This window comes from Heterodontus francisci, chromosome 9, assembly GCF_036365525.1.
Source record: "Heterodontus francisci isolate sHetFra1 chromosome 9, sHetFra1.hap1, whole genome shotgun sequence".
Classification (NCBI taxonomy): Eukaryota; Metazoa; Chordata; class Chondrichthyes; order Heterodontiformes; family Heterodontidae; genus Heterodontus; species Heterodontus francisci.
In genome coordinates, this window is record NC_090379.1 from 51,258,939 (window position 1) to 51,281,198 (window position 22,260).

At 42.7% G+C, this 22,260-nt stretch overlaps 1 protein-coding gene across 9 annotated transcripts in view; it reads left to right on the forward strand.

Moving 5' to 3' along the window:
- The window catches only part of LOC137373746 (inverted formin-2-like), an 85,112-nt gene that overhangs the window by 19,633 nt on the left and 43,219 nt on the right, over positions 1-22,260 (forward strand). For 7 of the 9 annotated variants that reach the window (XR_010975686.1, XM_068039025.1, XM_068039028.1 and 4 more), the window contains exons 2-4: positions 12,977-13,109; positions 15,173-15,582; positions 21,782-21,897. Coding sequence is in view for 8 of the 9 variants with exons in the window: in XM_068039025.1 (XP_067895126.1) it covers positions 15,195-15,582; positions 21,782-21,897 (504 nt within the window). In the remaining variant the exon portion in view is untranslated. Of the gene's footprint in view, positions 1-8,089; positions 8,260-12,976; positions 13,110-15,172; positions 15,583-21,781; positions 21,898-22,260 lie in introns of those variants that run through there. The other 2 variants (XM_068039026.1, XM_068039027.1) reach the window with 2 other exon arrangements.

Sequence of the window (22,260 nt, forward strand, 5' to 3'; positions counted from 1 at the left end):
CATGGATTTGTGTCAGGGTGAAATGCATTTTCACCTAGCATTCTCAGAATGCGACTTGAACTTTCAATCAAATATAAACCTCACTACCTCAACGTGCCATGATATAGGGGCTGAAATTCCTCAGGAAACGGTGAGGAGTTAAAAAAAAGTCCCCTCCAGAATGTTTTGGCCAAATGAGACAATCAGCTGCCAAAAAAAAAATCTCCGCCAGCCACATGTAAATGAGGTACCCTCTGATTGACACCACAAACTTCGGCAGGGTCAGCACCAGAGAGCACCAGCAGTAGTCATCACCACATAATCACATCCTAAAGGATTCAGAGCCATAATATGAGTTGACACCTGTGGTTCTCCAGTCAGAAAATTACATACATTACCTGTGACCTTAGTTGGAGGCACTGAGCAGAATAGAGGCCAGTCTAGAAGAAAACAATGACTAAAGAAAGAGATTAATTGCAAGCTTTTCTTGTGCACCTCCTTTTGGCTAGTTATAGAGTGGATGATGCTGACGATGCTGCTTTAACATCTCACACTGAAGAGTGCCTGCAGAGTCTCATCGACAGGTTTGCGGCTGCCTGCAATGAATTTGGCCTAACCATCAGCCTCAAGAAAACGAACATCATGGGGCAGGACGTCAGAAATGCTCCATCCATCAATATTGGCGACCACGCTCTGGAAGTGGTTCAAGGGTTCACCTACCTAGGCTCAACTATCACCAGTAACCTGTCTCTAGGTGCAGAAATCAACAAGCGCATGGGTAAGGCTTCCACTGCTATGTCCAGACTGGCCAAGACAGTGTGGGAAAATGACGCACTGACACGGAACACAAAAGTCCGAGTGTATCAGGCCTGTGTCCTCAGTACCTTGCTCTACGGCAGCGAGGCCTGGACAACGTATGCCAGCCAAGAGCGACGTCTCAATTCATTCCATCTTCGCTGCCTTCGGAGAATACTTGGCATCAGGTGGCAGGACTATATCTCCAACACAGAAGTCCTTGAAGCGGCCAACACCCCCAGCTTATACACACTACTGAGTCAGCGGCGCTTGAGATGGCTTGGCCATGTGAGCCGCATGGAAGATGGCAGGATCCCCAAAGACACATTGTACAGCGAGCTCGCCACTGGTATCAGACCCACCGGCCGTCCATGTCTCCGCTATAAAGACGTCTGCAAACGCGACATGAAATCGTGTGACATTGATCACAAGTCGTGGGAGTCAGTTGCCAGCATTCGCCAGAGCTGGCGGGCAGCCATAAAGACAGGGCTAAATTGTGGCGAGTCGAAGAGACTTAGTAGTTGGCAGGAAAAAAGACAGAGGCGCAAGGGGAGAGCCAACTGTGCAACAGCCCCGACAAACAAATTTCTCTGCAGCACCTGTGGAAGAGCCTGTCACTCCAGAATTGGCCTTTATAGCCACTCCAGGCGCTGCTTCACAAATCACTGACCACCTCCAGGCGCGTATCCATTGTCTCTCGAGATAAGGAGGCCCAAAAGACCAAAAAAGAGTGGAATGGTATACTTCAGGGGTGTCCAAGCTTTTGTCTTCATTAGCCGAATGGGGGCTTATACCATTTGCCTTGAAGTCCTTTCAAGTGATTCCAGGTCTTGTGCTCCCAGAGAGTATCCATGCTCAAAGTGAGCACAATCTAATGACATCGTGGTCACAATTTTACCTCAAGTAAGAAAGTCCCACTGCTGGGACCGAAAGCAGGTGGTGAGGCCACATGGGCAGAGGGGATGGAGTTGCATGCGTGATATTCTCAGGGGCAGCCAATTAAGGGCCAGTAGGCAGGGGAGGTGGCCAGTGAGGCAGAGCAGGCAGGTGGAGGTTATGGATCCTGAAAAGCTGGCTCCATCTTTAAAAGCCAACCCACAGCACATGATAATGCAGCAGCAACAGAGGGAGTAGTAGTACCAAGCGAAAACGTGGCCAAAGGTAGATCAAGGATCGCTCCAAGATTCAACAATGCCTCCCTGGAGGTACTCCTCCACACTGTAAGGGAACAGAGAGAACTCCTGTTCCCTCAAAACAGCAGAAGGAGACCGACTCTTCAAACCAAGCAGACCTGGATGGAAATAGCAAAGGAGGTCCGTAGCCATGGGGTTATCCCTCATACCTGGCTGCCGTGCCGAAAAGGGGCCAATAACATGATGCATTCTGGCAAGACGAGTGTAGTGCATAACATTAAGCTTTCAGCCTTAAATGTGACTGAAGATGAAGAGGAGATTGGAGAAGGTGTTACCCACCCAGTTAGTGGAGATGCCCAGGCATCAACAGTGGCTCTCAGATGCACATTAGTCTCTCTTTGCAAGACACAGGTCAGGCAAAAGTGACTACTGCACAGCCAGTGCTGATTGGCTGAATGCAGGAGGCAAGCCTGTAGTACCATGACAGACATTTAGGCTGCCAGCACCACAGCGGTAATGTGTCTCTTTGACAGGTTTCACAAAATGGGAATTTATGTGCTTGCAGAAGAAGAGAGTTCACGATGCAAGGCAAATGTCAAGAACCAGAGGCGGCCTGCCCAACATAGCCATCCTCCCTCCCATGGAGGAAGAAGCTCTGGTGCTGGGTGGAATGGAGGCAAGTAAGGCTATCATGGATGGTGAAATGGGCGTGGAGCCCCAAGAGAGTGAGTTGCTAATGGATGGCACAAGAGACCCTCTGGCAAGCACAAAGCATTGTGCCCATGAGTGCACCATTGGTCAGATAGAGCTACAGATGATGAATAGTTAAAAAGGACATGTTGTAAAGCGCATAACCCTCTCATCAATCTTATCTCTCTTGCAGGTCATAGACAAGAGCACAAACGAGACTCCAGGATGGTATGTTGCCTCCCTGGTGCTAGGGTCAAGGATGTCATGGAGCAGCTGCAGGACATTCTGAAGGGGGAGGGTGAGCAGTCAGAGGTCGTGATACACATTGGTACCAACGACATAGGTAGAAAGAGGGATGAGGTCCTACAACAAGAATTTAGGGAGCTATGTAGCAGATTAAAAAGCAGGACCTCAAAAGGTTGTAATCTCAGGATTACTCCCTGTGCCACGTGCTAGCGAGTATAGAAATAGGAGGATAGAGCAGATGAATGCGTGGCTGAGGAGATGGTGCAGGAGGGAGTGCTTTAGGTTCCTGGATCACTGGGTCTGTTTCTGGCAAAAGTGGGACCTGTACAAGTTGGACGGGTTGTACCTGAACCGGAACAGGACCAACATCCTTGCTGGGAGGTTTGCCAGTGCTGTTGTGGGGGTGGGGGGGGGGTGGTGGGTGGGATTGCGGGGGGAGGTTTAAACTAATTTGGCAGGGGGATGGGATACAGAGTGGAGGTACAGTAGGGGGTGAGGCACAGCCAAATATAGAAGAGAAACTGAGTCAGTATGGAAGGCAGAACAAATATAGACCGGTTAAGGCACAAGTGAAAGATACAAGGCTGGATTGCATTTACTTTAATGCAAGGAGTCTTACTAATAAGGCAGATGAATTGAGGGCTTTGATTAGCACATGAGATTATGATATTACTGCTATCACAGAGACATGGCTGAGGGAGGGGCAGGACTGGCAACTCAATATTCCAGGGTATAGAATCTTCAGGCATTGGAGGGGAGGGGATAAACGAGGTGGTGGCATTGCCCTGTTGATCAAGGAGTCAAGTACTGCAGTAAGGAGAGATGATATCTTAGAAGGTTCCTCAAATGAGGCCATATGGGTAGAACTTAAGAACAAAACGGACAATCACTTGGCTGGGCGTGTACTACAGGCCTCCAAACAGTCAGGGAGAGATAGAGGAAAAGATATGTCGGCATATTTCAGAGAGGTGTAAAAATAATAGGGTAATAATAGTAGGGGATTTCAACTTACCTAATATCAACTGGGATAGTCTTAGTGCAAAAGGCTTAAAGGGGAAGGAATTCTTAAAATGCATACAGGAGAGCTTTTTGAGCCAATACGTAGAAAGTCCGACAAGAGAAGGGGCAGTACAGGACCTAATCCTAGGGAATGAAGCTGGACAAGTGGTAGAAGTATTCGTGGGGGAGCATTTCAGGGATAGTGACCATAACTCTAAGATTTAAGGTAGTTATGGAAAAGGACAAAGACAGGCCGGAAATAAAGGTACTGAATTGGGGGAAGGCCGATTTCAATTTGATAAAACAGGATCTGGCCAAGGTGGACTGGGAGCAGCTACTTGTAGGAAAGTCTACATCAGGTCAATGGGAGTCATTCAAAGAGGAAATAGTGAGGGTTCGAAGCCAACATGTAGCCGTTAAGGTGAAGGGTAGGACCATCAAGTCCAGGGAACCCTGGATGTCAAGGGATAGAGAGGATTGGATCAGGGGGGTAAAAAAAGGAGGTTTATGGCAGATTCGGAGTGCTGAAAACAGCAGAGGCCCGAGAGGAGTATAGAAAGTGTAGGGGGGTACTTAAAAAAGTAATTAGGAGAGCGAAGAAGGGACATGAAAAAACATTGGCAGGAAAGATAAAGGAAAATCCTAAGGCATTTTATAAGTATGTTAAGGGCAAGAGGATAACCAGGGAAAGAGTAGGGCCCATTAGGGACCAAAGTGGCAGTCTGTGTGTGGAGCTGGAGGACATAGGTGAGGTTTTAAATGATTACTTTTCATCTGTTTTCACTGTGGAGAACGACGATGTAGGTGTAGAGATCAGGGAGGGGGATTGTGATATACTTGACCATATTAACATTGAAAGGGAGGAAGTATTAGATGTTTTAGCGGGCTTAAAAGTGGGTAAATCCCCTGGCCCAGATGAGATGTATCCCAGGCTGTTATGTGAGGCAAGGGAGATGATAGCAGGGGCTCTAACACAAATTTTCAGATCCTTTCTGGCCACAGGAGAGATGCCAGAGGATTGGAGGACAGTGAATGTGCTACCATTATTCAAGAAGGGTAGCAGGGATAGACCAGGTAATTACAGGCCTGTGAGTCTAACATCAGTGATTGGGAAACAATTGGAAAAATTTCTGAGGCACAGGATTAATCTCCACTTGGAGAGGCAGGGAATAATCAGGGATAGCCTGCATGGCTTTGTCAGGGGGAGATCGTGTCTAACTAAGTTGATTGAATTGTTTGAGGCAGTGACTAGATGTGTAGATGAGGGTAAAGCAGTTGATGTAGTCTACATGGACTTCAGTAAGGCTTTTGATAAGGTCCCACATGGGAGATTAGTTCAGAAGGTAAGAGCCCATGGGATCCAGGACAATTTTACAAATTGGATCCAAAATTGGCTTGGTGGCAGGAAACAGAGGGTAATGGTTGAGGGTTGTTTTTGTGAGTGGAAGCCTATGACCAGTGGTGTACCACAGGGATCAGTGCTGGGACCCTTGCTGTTTGTAGTGTACATTAATGTTTTAGACGTGAATATAAGAGGTATGATAAGTAAGTTCGCAGATGATACGAAAATTGATGTCGTAAATAGTGAGGAGGAAAGCCTTAGATTAAAGGACGATATAAATGGGCTGGTAAGATGGGCGGAGCTGTGGCAAATGGAATTTAATCCAGAGAAGTGTGAGGTGATGTATTTTGGGAGGACTAACAAGGCAAGAGAATATACAATGGATGGTAGGACCCTCGGAAGTACAGAAGGTCAGAGGGACCGTGGTGTACTTGTCCATAGATCACTGAAGGCAGCAGCATAGGTAGATAAGGTGGTTAGGAAGGCATATGGGATACTTGCCTTTATTAGCCGAGGCATAGAATATAAGAGCAGGAAGGTTATGATGGAGCTGTATAAAAATGCTAGTTAGGCCACAGCTGGAGTACTGTGTGCAGTTCTGGGCACCACACTATAGGAAGGATGTGACTGCAATGGAGAGGGTGCAAAGGAGATTCACCAGGATGTTGCCTGGTCTGGAGCCTTTCAGCGATGAAGAGATACTGGATAGGCTCGGGTTGTTTTCCTTAGAACAGAGAAGGCTGAGGGGGTACATGAGTGGGGTATACAAAATTATGAGGGGCATTGATAGGTTAGATAGGAAGAGACTTTTCCCCTTAGCGTAGGCGTCAATAACAAGGGGGCAGAGATTTAAGGTAAGGGGCAGGAGGTTTATAGGGGATTTAAGGAAATTTTTTTCACCCAGAGGGTAGTTGGAATCTGGAATACACTGCCTGAATGGGTGGTAGAGGCAGGAACCATCATAACTTTTAAGAAGTATTTTGACGAACACTTGAAACACCATAGCATACAAGGCTATGGGCCAAGTGCTGGAAAATGGGATTAGAATAGTTAGGTGCTTGATGGCCGGCATAGACATGATGGGCCAAAGGGCCTGTTTCTGTGCTCTATAACTCTAGATGTAGCTTTTGGGTTTAAAGGGATCAAAGGATATGGGGCGAAAGCAGGAACAGGTTACTGAATTGGATGATCAGCCACGATCATAACGAATGGCGGAGCAGGCTCAAAGGGCCGAATGGCCTACTCCTGCTCCTATTTTTAATGTTTTCTATGTTTCTATGTTAATTATCTTCTCGCTGTGTTCCAATGTGGTTCCTCCCACCAGCACAGCCATCTCTAGTACTGGTCGTGCCGTAAAGACATCAGGCTTTTTTTTTAAATTCGTGTTTAGGATGTGGGCATTGCTGGCTAGGCCTGCATTTCTTGCCCATCCCTAATTGCCATTGAACTGACTGGCTTGCTAGGGCATTTAAGACTCAACCACATTGCTCTGGCTCTCAAGTCATATTTCGGATGGAGTCAGATTTCCTTCCCTAAAAGGACATTAGTGAACCAGACTTTTTACAAAAGTCAACAATGGTTTCATGGTCACCATTAGAGTAGCTTTTAATTCCAGATTTATTAATTGAATTCAAATTTCACCATCGGCTGTGGTGGGATTCGAACCCATGTCCCCAGTGCATTAGCCTGGACTCTAGATTACTAGTCTAGTGTCATTACCACTACACCACCACCTCCCCCACATCTTTTGCCTCCATTTTACCACTTCTCCCGCCTTCCAGCTCATCTCCAATGGACTGGAAAAATTCAACCTAATTCAGCAATTCACACTTTTTAATGAGTGTAGCTCCTGCTGGAGTTGGAGAAATCTCCCCTCCTGTCTATTAACTTGCATTTACTTGAAGTTGCTGACACAAAACAGGTCTTGGCATTCTGATTTAGGATTTATCCACCAATAAGAGAACCATGCTAAAAATAGTCCTCTACAAACCTTCAAGTCCACAACATTCAAACAGAACTATCCAGCAAATGAGAAAAACTGATTCAAATATGATTGAGTTGTCTGGGCTTTGTGGTCGGACTGTTTGGCCTTGGGGAGCTCCATGTCCTCAATTTTTCACTCTGTTCACTGATGTTAACCTTACATTATCTCCTCTGAGCAATGTTGTGTGCCTTGTTGATTCAGTTATCAATGAAAGCTTTGTATTTGACAATGCTTTTAATAGTTTCCCTGCTTGGCACTGGAGCTATAAAGATTTGACTGTCTCTTAATCAGACTACAATCCTTTCCGATTTTTTGACTGCTCTGCTCCAATAAAGAAAAGCATCCATTGCAAAATAGTTCATTAAAAAAATGCACAATTAGAAAAAGGGCAAAATTATCCACCCACATAATTTAAAACATTCTTTCCTTCAAAGTAGGATGGTGACGTATCGTATGTTGGCACCAGTTCTTTAATTAGCTCACACAACAGCAAAACAAGTTCACTTTGCTTAAAATTTATTAGCGAAATATACTTGCTGCATTTCCCACTTTTAGATTAATGAAGCAAAACCAAAAGATCAGCATCTGTGCCAAAGTTGAAAAATTGGCCCTCACATTTGTTGAGGTTAAATTCCGCTATGAAATGCTTTCTTTTTTTTGTTTTCATGTGACTTACTGCAGAACATTGTACCAGTTTCTAAAAGAAAAATGGAATCCATTGTATAATAGAACAGTTGTGGGCATTTGGCTAAAGCATCCTTTATACAGCAGTAAAGAATTAGTCAGTAATGTTGGCAATGGTTCTGCTGATATTAGCATTTCAGTCTCTCCGAAATCTGCTGCAGAGGCACTGTGTAACATTTCCCAGTAAATGAGTCACAGAGGCTGAGTACAGCTGCCTGCACAACCTATACTATCTACATGAAGAACTTCTAATCTCTCAAATTAAGAGACCCTTGCAAACAAATTATTTACTTTTAAAAGTAGAGCAGTTAAATATGCCTTAAAAGGATTTAAATGTGAAAGCAAGTGACTTTTTAAAGAGAAGACTTGAGCTAAACTCTTTGCCAAAGTACACGGACAACTGCTGAGTAAGTTTGTTCCTTATTGAATTACCAGTTACAAAACTAGAATAGTTGTTGAAGAATATGTCAAATTTTCCAACAGTGGAGATTCAATTAGTCAAGTGTTTTGAGATTGCTAGCTGTGAGGCTAAGAATGAAGACTTTTGGAAGGATGGCCAGATTGCTGTCCATAGTAGCAAGGAGCAGGAGGCTGTTCAAGATGGGGTGAGGAGTAGGGGAAGCGTATTGTGGTAGTTGTAGGGAATTCAGTAATAATTAGGGGAACAGAAACATCCTTTGTAAACAGGATTGAGAGTCCCGCATGGTATGTTGCCTACCTAGTGTCAGAGTGAAGGACATCTTGAACCAGCTTGAAAGGAAATTGGAGGCATGGTGATCCAGTCATTGGTTCCAACATGGATTACAACACTCTAGGAAAGAGTAGACAAAAAGTCTTGTTGGCGAGTACCAGCAGCTGGGAATTGAATTCCCAAGAATACTATCTCACGGATTATAGTATGTGAATTATTACCTCAGCCACAAGCAAATTGGAATACATATAAACAGATTAAGGAAGTGAACATGTGGTTGTGGGAAAGAGAGGTTCCATTTTCATGGGACACTGGCACCAGTTTTGGGACAGGAGGAAATTCTACCTTTGGTATGGTCTCCACCTGAACCGGGCTGGAACCAGGGTTCTAGCAGAAAGAATTAAATAGGGTGGTCACAAGGACTTTAAACTGGTAAATGGCATGGGCGGGAGAATACTCAAGTGGAAAGGGTAGTATAAGTAATGGTTCTAAAACAGGTGAAAGGGAAGAGAGTAGAGTCAGAGTCAGAAATTATGCTTTAGGCACTACAGGTAAAAGGAAAACCGAAGGATGCAAAGTAATTAAACCAGGAGAGAAAGATGAGAAATTTGTGAGTAAAGGTTAGAGCAGGAGGACTGGGAGGGTCTGTGGCCCAAATAAGTGTTATTTATACAATACATGGCATATAGGGAACAAATTGAGTTGCAAGTGCAAATTCAACTTGAATTGTATGACATGGTAGCCATTACTGAGTCGTGGCTGCAAGATGGTCAGTGCTGGGTGCTATATATACCAGGCTACAGGAAAGATGGGAGAATGGGACATAGCTTCAAGTTGAGGGGTGATAGATATAGGACAGATGTGAGAGGTAGTTTCTTTACTCAGAGAGTAGTAAGGGCGTGGAATGCCCTGCCTGCAGCAGTAGTAGATTCGCCAACTTTAAGGGCATTTAAGTGGACATTGGATAGACACATGGATGAAAATGGAATAGTGTAGGTCAGATGGTTTCACAGCTCGGCGCAACATCGAGGGCCGAAGGGCCTGTACTGCGCTGTAATATTCTAATTCTAATTCTAATGAGGTGTGCTCAGCTGATATGGCGTTTGCTATAATATAAAAACAAGAAATGCTGGAAATACTCAGCAGGTCTGGCAGCATCTGTGGAGCGAGAAGCAGAGTTAATGTTTCAGGTCAGTGACCCTTCTTCAGTTGTTACAAAAATAGAAACTACCTACCCCGGGAAAACCAGAACTGGTTTCCCAAACAGTTATGGTGGGGGGTGTGGGGGGGGAAGGGTTGCAGATGGTGGCCAAGGGCTCCAATCACAGGGTTTACTGGTAAGCTTGTTGGGCCTGAAGGAAACACTCCTGCTCCTCCTGGTCACAAGCAGTACTGTAAAGGCACTTACCTCATGGATTCAGCCGTTCCCGCCTCCTTTCACTGGCCATTTTGGGGGGATTAAAATTCTCAATATCTTTGCACTAATTTTGGGGAGGAAAACAAAGTGATAAGCTGCAAAATAATCCCTTCACCCTCTAATTCTAGTACCACACTTTGTCCTCTCAATAATAGATTTCCTTCAAACTCCAATCATAAATGAGGCTACGTGAAATCCATCGAGTTAGAAATAAATACCAGCTTGGTTTATGATTTAAAACATCTTAATGTACAGCAACTTATAAACTGTATTTGAGGTAGTGGGCTACCGTCACAGCTGATGAGGGCCTCTTCAGCACATATCATCTAATGCTTGCTGGTCGTTTGCTGTGGCCCTAAAGAAGAGGTGCAGAGAGAGGAAGGTGCTTGCTATGTTATTATAACAACCACTACTGCTGTCCCAGGGAAGGAAGAGGACTGAAGAGTAAATTGGAAATGAGTGAGAATGACTCCAGTATTACCATACACACCAACATTTAGGGTGTCATCCTTGGCTTAATGATGGCACTTGCCTCGGAGTCAAAAGGTTGGGTGTTCAAGGCCCTCTCCTAAGCTTTGAGCACATCATCTAGACTGGCATTTCAGTGCAGTACTAAAGGAGAATTGCACGATGAGAGGTACTGTCTTTAAACTGTTCTCTGAAGTGAAAGATCCCATGGCGCCATTTGATGAAAAGCAAGGGAGCTCTCCCAGTGTCCTGGCCAACATTTATCCCTCAACCAACACTTAAAGGAATATAATTTAATAATTTATTGCATTGTTGTTTGTGGGATTGTGCTGTGTGAAAATTGAAAGCTATGGTTGTATTACTGCAGTGACGACACTTCAAATCACTTAATTGGCTGTAAAACACTTTATAAACTTGTGAAAGACGTTATATAAATGCAAGTCTTTCTTTCTTATTACAAGTTTTTTTTTCTTTCTGTACGCTTATAATTCCTATTTGTGGATCGTTAGTTTGTGGACTCTTTATCTAACTGGTTGCACACCTTATACAGTGTTATGTAACAATTACATAAAATAGCATGGGATATACTGCACAGAAACAAGCCATTCGGCCCAACCTGTCCATGCTGACATTTATGCTCCACTCAACCTCCTCCCATCCTTTTTCATTTAACGGTTATCAGCATAACCCTCTAGTCCCTTCTCAAATTCTTGTACTGATATCAAATATTAACATTTAAATGCAATTTTTCTGTTTCACCATGAGGGTACATTAAATAAGCAGATTACTCCTAGCAGGAAGCCATATTTGAAGGTAGGATTGCTGCTAAGTGTCATAGCTCTATTTCTGATCTCGTCTCCCTTTAAAGTAACACATACACTAGAAGCATAGAATTGATTCTCATATCCCTGAGGTCAGCGCCCAAACTGTACCCTGCTTTTTTTTTTTAAGAGGGGATGTGCGAGGCAAGTTCTTTACACAGAGGGTGATGAGTGCCTGGAACTTGCTGCCGGGGGAGGTGGTGGAAGCAGGTACAATAGCAACGTTTAAGAGACATCTTGACAAATACATGAATGGGATGGGAATAGAGGGATACGGTCCCCGGAAGTGCAGAAGGTTTTAGTTTAGGCAGGCATCAAGATCAGCGCAGGCTTGGATGGCCGAATGGCCTGTTCCTGTGCTGTACTGTTCTTTGTGCTGCTGAGCCATAGATTTCAGAGATAGCAACAGATAACAATAGGGATGGGCAATAAATGCTGGCCTTGCCAGCAGCACCCACTTGCTGTGAATGAATAAAACAAGAGAGACCTAACCAATCAGAACTTAGCTATGATAATTTCACTTAGTGCATCTCAAGTGGCTTCCACTTATACTTGTCAAGTAGCAGTCAGCAATGTTATTCCAAGACAGAAAAGCAGGAAACTAGAAAATTAAACTGTCAGGATGTAGAAGTTCCTGAATTCAGTGGCGCCACCATTTCCTGGATTTGAAAGACTGGTTTTAAAGATCCATTACATTAAGAGGCAAAAGTATTGTTCTTGTGTTAGTATTCAACCTGAAAGCTGAAATGAGAAGCAAAGGTGCAAAGATTAATGGATGGAAAATCATGGAGGGCACCCATCCAAGTGTCCATTATGTTCTCCCAATGACCGAAGCTTTTCACTAAAAACTAATCTACCTTAAAGAGTAAACTAAATTCAAGTTTTAAAAATGGCCTCATTGTATAGATTGTATCAAAAATTCTACTTTTACTAAATTATTGATTAATTCTGGTCTTATTTGTTTGTGTAATAATTTATTCAGTCAAATCTTGAGATGTGTTATGAGGGAAAATTAAGTATAAATCTCAGCTCAGCAGTGCGTCAGGGTTTTTCAGCAGTTTAAGGCTGCTCCAAAGTGCACCTGAGCCACGATTGCTCTCCCACTACTGAATTAATCAAGGTAACTTATGTATTTGCAGATTTGCTGGATGTTTTATATAGCTGGTTTATCTCAGAACAATGCAGAGATGACACTGGTTCTAAGTCAAAAACAGGTTTATTTACAGTACTTTAAAATATCCCAGCACTTACAAGATTTCTACACATTATCTCAAACAGAATTCAGATCTGTTTATCTGGAACCCTCTCAATGGTTTCAGTTCCTTAACTCTTAAGCTCCATCCATAGGCTTAAGCAATTAAGCACAGTGAACATCGATCAGTAAACAGACTAGCATAACCAAACACAGATCATGAACCCATTGAACACTGCAGCAACAACTGCAGTAAAATCCACATTATATAGGTAAGCTGCCAAAGAACTTAGCTGCTCTGTCATAGAATTAGATCCTTAGCAGGTGATCTCATTTCTGGTTGTTTGAATTTACCCCAACATTAAACTGTACCATTTTTCTCTGAAAGCTCATTAAGTAGACCTTAAACAGCAGCAGATTCATCAAGAAAAATGATTACCAGTTTCAGTCTCCCTTTCTCTATATATCTAAAGTAGTGAGTGGCACAGAAACGGATATAAACTGGCATTGATCCTATCTTCTGTTTTTCTGCCAGTTTTTAATGCATGATGTTGCCATTAATATGAGAAGCATCTCCCATCGTGATTCCACTACCAAAGGTAGTAGAAAGGATTCCGAACCCTTAAGCCAACAAGAAGATAAACAGGAGGAGTAGACCATATGGACTGGTGAGTCTGCTCCGCCATTCAATATGATCTTCAGCTTTAACTCCACTTTCCCGCTTGCTCCCCATATCCCTCGATTCCCTGAGAGATCAAAAGTCTGTCTATCGCAGCCTTAAATATGTTCAATGATGGAGCATTCACAATCCTCTGGGGTAGAGAATTCCAAAGATTCACAACCCCTTGAGTGAAAAAATTTCTCCTTATCTCAGTCCCAAATGCTATCATTGCCTTGTCCTGAGCCTGTATCCCCATGTTCTAGATTCCCCAGCCAGGGGAAACAAACTCTCAGTGTCTACCCCGTCAAGCCCTTTCAGAATCTCATATGTTTCAATGAAATTACCTCTCATTCTTCTAAATTCCAGAGACTACAGACCCAAATTACTCAGACCCAAATTACTCAGCCTGTCATCACAGAATAATCCTCTCATCCCAGCAACCAATCTAATGAACCTTCACTGTACCACCTCCAATGCAAGAGTATCCTTTTTAAATATGGAGACCAGAACTGCACACTGTATTCCATGTGTGGTTTCACCAAAGCCCTGTACAATTGTAACAAGACTCTTTTATTCTTGTACTCCAAGACCCTTGCAGTAAAGGGCAACATGCTATTTGCCTTCCCAATTGCTTACTGTACCTGCATGCTAACTTGGTGTTCCTTGTATGACTGCACCCAAGTCCCTCGGAACAACATTTACAGGTTTTACACATACAAACATACGAATTAGGTGCAGGAGTAGGCCGCTCAGTCGCTCGAGCCTGCTCCGCCATTCAATAAGATCTTGGCTGATCCGATTGTAACCTCAACTCCATATTCCTGCCTACCCACAATAACCTTTCACCCCCTTGCTTATCAAGAATCTATCTACCTCTGCCTTAAAAATATTCAAAGACTCTGCTTCCACCGCCTTTTGAAAAGAATTCCAAAGACTCATGACCCTCAGAGAAAAAAAAAATCTCCTCATTCGCGACCTCTTATTTTTAAAACAGTGACCTCTAGTTCTAGATTTTCCCACAAGAGGAAACATCCTTTCCACATCCATCCTGTCAAGACTCCTCAGAATCATATACGTTTCAATCAAAAAATATTCTGATTTTCTATCCTTACGACCAAAGTGAATAACTTTACACTTCCGCACATTATATTCTACCACAGTGTTGCCCACTCACTTAACCGGTCTATATCTCTCTGCAGCCTTATGTCCTCCTCACAGCTTACATTCCCACCTAAATTCGCATCGTCATCAAACTTAGATACATTACTTTCTGTCTCTTTGTCTAAGACATTAATATAGACTGTAACTAGCTGAGGCCCCAGCACTGATCCTTACAGCACTCCACCATTCACTGCCTGCCAACTTGAAAATGCTCCATTTATCCCTACTCTTTGCTTTCTGACCATTAACCAATCCTCTATCCATGTTATTACACCACCCCCCACAACTCCAGGAGTCCTTATCCTGCATATTAACCTTTTGTGTGGCATCTTATCGAATACCTCTTGGAAATCCAAGTATACCATATCTACTGTCCCCTTTTATCTACCCGATTGCTTTCATCCTCAAAAAACTCGAATAAATTTGTCAAACACGATTTCCCTTTCGTAAAACCATGTTGACTTTGTCTGATCATACTATTTTCTAAGTGCATTGTTAAGACTTCCTTAAATATAGATTCTAGCACTTTCCCGATGACCAATGCTCTCGAACTCAATCTTAAATGTTATCTGCTGGGATAGTCAACACTTAGCAATATGTTAAAAATAAAGACTGATTGTGCTGGAACAAAATATACTACTACTATATGGTCATTTTTTTAAACCCGCTTTCCACAAAATGATGACATGGTGTGCCAGCATGAATTAAAATTTAGAAAATTATGCTCAACATGCACTCGAACTTCCAGTGCATGCTTCTAGCAGGTGAGCTTCCTGCCAGCCATGTGGAATTGTAAAGTTACCATGAGGCACATTCCCAAAGTCAGTGATGTGAAAGAAAATGACTGAGTTAATTATATCACAAAACACAACATTTATGTTAACAAATTCTTCTCATTCTATTTCATAGGTGAACAAAGTGCATACGCAATATGGCTGGAAAACAGGAAGGCATGCTCAAGAATTGGGCACGCGTGAAGGAAAGAATTACCCCTCAAGACAACACAGAGGCCAACCTGGAAAATGCTGACCCTGAGCTCTGCATTCGGTTGCTGCAGGTCCCAACAGTTGTGAATTACTCTGGCCTAAAGAAGCGACTGGAAAATAGTGATAATGGCTGGATGGTACAATTTCTGGAGCTCGATGGACTTGATTTACTGCTTGAGGCCTTAGATAGACTGTCCGGCAGAGGCGTGGCAAAGATAGCTGATGCCCTCCTGCAGCTCACCTGTGTCAAATGTGTACGAGCTGTGATGAACTCTCCAAAAGGTTTTGACTACATTATAAATAATGAAGGCTACATTCGGAAACTGTCTCAAGGTATGAACAGCAAGCCTGCCTTGGTATAGTTTCTATCTATGGGATTTAGCACTTCCGAACTCTCAATGGTCTCTTTATCGGATTTATCCTGCAGCCGAGGATATCAATAGTCAGATCCCACAGAAAATAAAAAATAGGACTAACAAAAGAAATAAGGAGATTCACCAAATAGTCATTTTCAGTCAGCTGTATCATTTTTTTAAAATCTGAAATTCAATAGAAACTATTAAAATGAAAAAATACATTTCAATTTAGTTTACTTTTGACCAACTATTACAATTGGAAATCATATGAACATTCATACGAACATATAAATTAGGAGCAGGAGTAGGCCACTCGGCACCTCGAGCCTGCTCCACCATTCAATAAATTCATGGCTAATCTGATTGTAACCTCATCTCCACATTCCCACCTACCCTCAATAACCTTTCACCCCCTTGCTTATCAAGAATCTATCTACCTCTGCCTTAAAAATATTCAAAGACTCTGCTTCCACCGCCTTTTGAGGAAAAGAGTTCCTAAGACTCACGACACTCAGAGAAAAAAATTATCCTCATCTCTGTCTTAAATGGACAACCCTTTATTTTTAGACAGTGACCCTAGTTCTAGATTATCCCACAAGAGGAAACATCCTTTCCACATTCACCCTGTCAAGCCCCCTCAGAATCTTATATGATTCAATCAAGTTGACTCTTACTCTTCTCAATTCCAGCAGATACAAACCTAGCCTGTCCAACCTTTCCTCACAAGACAACCTGCACATTCACGGTATTAGTCTAGTAAACCTTCTTTGAACTGCTTCCAATCCATTTACATCCCTCCTTAAATAAGGAGACCAATACTGTACACAGTACTCCTGATGTGGTCACACCAATGCCCTGTGAAGCATAACTTCCCTACTTTTGTATTCAATTCCCCTCGCAATAAATAATAACATCCTATTAGATTTCCTAATTACTTGTTGTACCTGTATACTAACCTTTTGTGATTCATGCACCCAGATTCCTCTGCATCTCAGAGCCCTCAAAATCATCAAAATAATTTAACATTTGAGTCAATACGCTAGCCCACTTTCTACCATGATTTACTTGTGTTACGACCAAGGCGGGAGGAGCGCGCTGTTAATTCAGTCCCATTTCTCCACAGGTCACAACATATTTATAGTTTTCCCACTTTCCAAAACAGTCAGATACCCTTTTCCCCAGAATAAAGCACACCAACCAGGTTTCTTTAATAAACAACCAAAAATTATCCATTTATTATAAATCAAGTTTTAACCAATAAGGAAGTAAACATACATGTAAATTGAAATCTTAAAGCCCCTTACTTATCCTAGCCCTCAGGCACACACACATACATACACAACCAGTTAACTGGGAAAAAATGGGATTTTTGTTTACAGCTGTTATAAAGAAATAGAAAGAATAAAAATAATCCCACTTAGGCTTAAATGAAGGTATGGAAGGAAGTCCTTTGGTTTGGTGAAGTGTCCCACAGGCAAATAGGAGACTGTCAAAGGGATTTTCCTAGAACAGTTCTTTCCAGGTAATGTTGATGATCAGTCTGGGTAGGCTTCCAAAAGATGCAGCACAGAAAGCTCCAGTCAGGCTTTACAGCAGAAAGCAGCAACAAGGATTTTCTTAGGTCATATAGCAGCAATGCAGCAGTAAAGGTTTCTTCAAATACAGGAGGAAATAGTGAAAACTTGATGCAGGATGTCTTTTCAAGAGAAAAGGCTGAGCTGGCTGGATTTTCTTCTGTTCCCCTGGCAGGTCCATAAGCAAACTGGCTTTTTTTAAACAGTTCAAATTGAAACTAACTTTTTTCCAGAAACAAGTCCTGTGGCAACCCCTGCTGTTATTTTACTCGAAAAAAAGTGCCTTCCAGTAAGACTTGTTCACGAGCTAAATCTTCAGTTGACCTTCCTTATTTTTAAAAAACAAGCTTCAGCAATCTCCAGATGACTCAATGTGCATAATTCAAATATAAGTTCTTAAAACATATTTTACAAAATAAACAGAAGCAATCTTGTAGCGCCTGACTAAAAAGGAATTTTGTTGATGTTCAACCTACTGTGAATCCTATTAACCAACTGAACGGAATCCTTTCAGGATTATTTTTATCTATTTTCCATTGTATTCCACCTTGGTTCAAAGTTTAAATTTCATTCCTCTTTTTGTTCATCAGCGATGTCTATGTCATCATCATTCTGGAAATACACTATAAGCACATTGTGTAGATTGCCAATAGTGGTGTTTTTATGTTGGTTCATATCTTCAACCTTTCTTTCTGTATGTAATACTGACAAGTATTTGTATAAGAAAGAAAGAGACACCAAGAGAGAACCAAAAGAAAGAGAATCCCATTTTATCATTTAAGTAAACATGGCTCTGTATTTCAGGATAGATGTGAATCAGTAAGGCTGCATCACAAGAATCTTGCTGAAATCTGGAAGCAATACCCCTGAATTCAAAGCAATTACACTGCACCAGCATGGTTAAATACTGATGCTTAACTACCTTGCTTTGCTTTAAACAACACCTTTTTTTAAATCCAATTAACACATAAATCTTTCCTTACAGTACAACACCTACTACAATATACTACATTCCATCTTTTAAGTATTCACATTTTCTCTTCTGGAAATGGATCATAGGAACTTTGCTGGCTTTTAATCTTCATTTACAAATGTGCGTCAGTGCAGTACGACAGGCCTTTTATCTGCACTCATAATAGTCCTGGCCCCATCTCAACTCCACAGCAGGCCCTAATTTGTCTCTTATTACCAATTTCAAAAATTGGATATAAATAAAAGGAAGTTATTGCTCAATATTGTGCTGGCTGAATGTCATGCTGCAAATCAGCTAGTACATTTGATTCAGGCTCCAGCCTGTATACTATATAGCAGTGCAACTTGAAACAAGTAAACATTTTTGTTGTATACACAGTACATTCCAAGTTTTTGGCAAGAATGCTCCTTTTTTTTTTTTGCAAGTGTTACACACTGCTGAAAGGATGATGGAGCAAAAATGGTTTTTAAATCCAACAAAACTATATTAGTTTCTCTAGAGGTCTATCCTGTCGGATGACAAAAATCCATCAGGATTTAGAGATAAAGAAGAGAAGCTTGAGAGGAGATTTAATAGAGATATTCAAAATCATGAGGGGCCTAGATAGAGTAGATAGAGAAACTGTTCCCATTGGTGTATTTGTTGAGGACGAGAGGACAGACAGATTTAAAGATGAAAGAACCAACGGTAACATAAGGAACATATTTATATGCAGCGAGTGCTTATGATCTGCAATGCACTTCTTGAAAGGGTGGCGGAAGCAGTTTCAGTCGAGGCTTTCAAAAGAAAATTAGATAAGTACATGAAGGGAAAAGAATTACAGAGCTATAGGGAAAAGACAGGAGAGTAGGGCTAGCTGGATTGCTCTTGGAGAGAGCTGGCACAGGCTCAATGGACCAAATGGCTGCCTTCTGTGCTGTAACCATTCTATGATTCTAAATTTTCCAAAAGCTTTCAGGGCACCACACAAAGCTGGGTCCAGCACAACTCCTTTACAGGACAGTAATAGCAGAAATCCACAGACATAAACATTGACCTATAGGATGTTATTACATATATGCAGCAGCCCATTACATTTAAACAACTCTTTGGTAATGCTCATTTTCTCTGTGTCTTAATGTTTTGTGAACTATGACATTTTAAGGTATATTACAAAGGCATTGAATAGCTGCACATGAAGTTACCCAATTAACATTTTGCATCGCTACTGCAGAATTATGGCCTGAATTTTGCTCTCAGCGGCAAAGGAATAATGCACGCCATTCACTTCGCTGAGAGCTGCCTACACACAAGCTTTTGCAGGTTTTGCTGTGGAGACTTCCCCTAATTAGGCTTCTGTTTCAGTATGGCACCCTCTATAAGGGGATCTGTGCTGTGTGTAAACACAGCAAGCAACAATAAAGCTATGCAACCAATTAGATTGGTGTATCCTCACTGAGACCAGAGTCTAAATCAGGAATTATTAAACCAGGAAATATAAATAAAGTATAAATGATGTACAAGAAGTGAAATAAAGTTTGAGAAATACAGATGGGATTAAGGGAGAGCTTTAAAAGGGACGGAATAAAAAAAGTTCATTTTTAAACTACCAGCACTAATTTTCTTCTGAGGGAACAAAACTCCATACTTATAAGATTAATTTTTCAGGGCCAGAGAGACAGTTAAGCAATAACTATCCCTTATTATGCAGTTAAAAATTCACTCCTGAATGCACCAGCCCAACTTTTTCAGCTGTTTTTAGCGTGGAACTAGAGGGCAAGTACAGCAGGTTCCCGCTGTTACAGACATTTCAATGCTGAGTCTATGACGACAATTGCAACAGTGTACCCTATGGAGGAGCAGAATTATCTCTGACAAGAAGTTCTGGATTTTCACATTTAACTGCAGAAGTTGCTGTCAGATTTTTTCCATTATATAATGGTGAGCACTGATAATCCACTATTATTCTTGTTGCCTATTCCAGGCTAATAAGTTCTGATTGAATTCTGTTAGGTAGTTAAAAATGAGATTTGGATTTAAACTGTTGCAGAAACACCAACAAGAACATGCCATTTCAAAATTACAGTAAAAGCTTTCTTATCCGACATGTGCCAGACCGGGGAGGTGCCGGATAATCAAAAATTCCAGTTACTCAAGAGTTATACACAGAACTCCAGAGCAAAATGCATCTGACTGCAAGGACCAAGAATCCCATTATAGTGAATGGGGACCCAGTCACCGAGGCAAGGTAGCATTTCCATCCACAGCCGGCAACCTTAATTCCCACAGTTTTTGGTGGCCCAACCCAATAGGTTGAGAAGTCTCCCAATCGATTTCCTGGTTTCCGACCGGGTTGGTTCTGATGCTGTTGGATGCCCCTTGAGCCCCACTAATCGATGAACAGAGAAGGTCAGCCTCGCCTTGCGGATTCAAGAAATGGAAAGCAGTTTTCACCTTTCCTGTTGTAACTCAGCTGGGCAGAGGTGCAGCGACGGGGCACTGGCACTGCCCATCATGTCTCATTGAGCCCCATCACCTGCCATTGCCCACATGGTGATCGGACCTTCCGTCCCGAAGTTATTGTCAGAGTACTGAAGGGAACCCAGGGCCTGGCATTGGGAAAGCTGATTATTCATTTTCACTGAATTATTCAGGGTCCGTGCACAAAATACCTGTAGTTTCCGCAAGATTCAGCCCTTTCCAATGAGCATCACTAACTAATGCTGAGCACAATCGACTGCACTCGGGAAAACTTGACCAGAAAAGCTTTGGGGGATTTTGGAAATTCCAGAAAATAGAGCTTGCCAGTTGGTAAAGTACCAGATACCAAGGGCTGAATTTTACACTGCCCCAGCAGGTCAGATAGTGGCATGGGGGTGGCGTAAAATTGAGCCGGAGGTTCCGGGAGGCCTACTCGCCCCACTCCCACCTCTGGTCAACTTTACGGCAGTCGGGCAGGGGGGGAAAATGGTCTACCCACCTAAGGCCAATCAAGGCCCTTAAGTGGCCACTTAATGGCTACTTAAGGGCCCTCGCCTGCCTCCACGGGTATTTTACCCATGGCAAGCAGGCATGCTGGGGACATGAAAGGCCACCCAGTAACAGCTGCCGGCCTTTCTGTGCACTGGGGGGTGGGTGCCATGGCAGTTGGGCACAGGGTGCCTGTTTGAGGGCCGCCCCTGCCTCCCAACCCACACCTAGGACCCAAGACCCCCTCCCTCCAAACGACAACTCCAGCCTCACCAGGGAAGGACTGATCTCCCTGGTGAGGCATGCCCAACTTACCTGGACTCCTGGCTCCATCTGGTCGGCTGTGTTGCAGTCCCAGCAGTGGCTATCACTCCAGTGGCGCTGCTGGGACAGAGCTGCCGGCCCGCTGATTGGCCGGCAGTTCACTGAGGCAGGACCTCCTCCCTCAAGTGAGTGGAAGTCCCGCCTTAGGACAATTAAAGCTTGGGGACCTGTAAAATGCTGGACGGATCCCTGAGCTAGGAGGAAGCGGGTTCGCCACCGACTTTTACGTTGCTGGCAAATTCCCTACCGCCCAAGGTAAAATCCAGCCCCAAAGCTTTAACTGTATTACATTTCATTGCCTTAAGTAGAATTTTACTTTTATCCAAAATAACGATATTGTAAACTCCGATTTACAGCTTTGGACACAGCCAACGTCACAGTAAAGAAACAAGTGTTTGAGCTGTTAGCAGCACTATCTATCTACTCACTGGAAGGTCATCATCTGGCTTTGGATGCCCTGGAACACTACAAGGCAAGTGTTTTTTTGTTGTAAAGCTGCTGTTTGAAACACATACTGCATTTGACTTTCTGCACCTGTAAAAGCACCCTGATCAGTAACATGACCGTCCGATTAAATCACTTGTCCTTCTTAGTGAGAAAGGAGTGGCAGTATTTTCTGAATTTCTGTCACTGGTCTGTGGACACAATCTTAAAAGGATTATTGTCACATAAAAAAATGCAGTGACAATTAAAATGCAGAATCCCTGCATAAATCACTGCTTGCACTCATTATTCAGTTATATAGATTGTCACAAAATAGAAATATAGGATCAACAACTTCATTTGGGTTACTTTTATGATACCATTATATTGTATTTTGTGTCCATTCCATGTC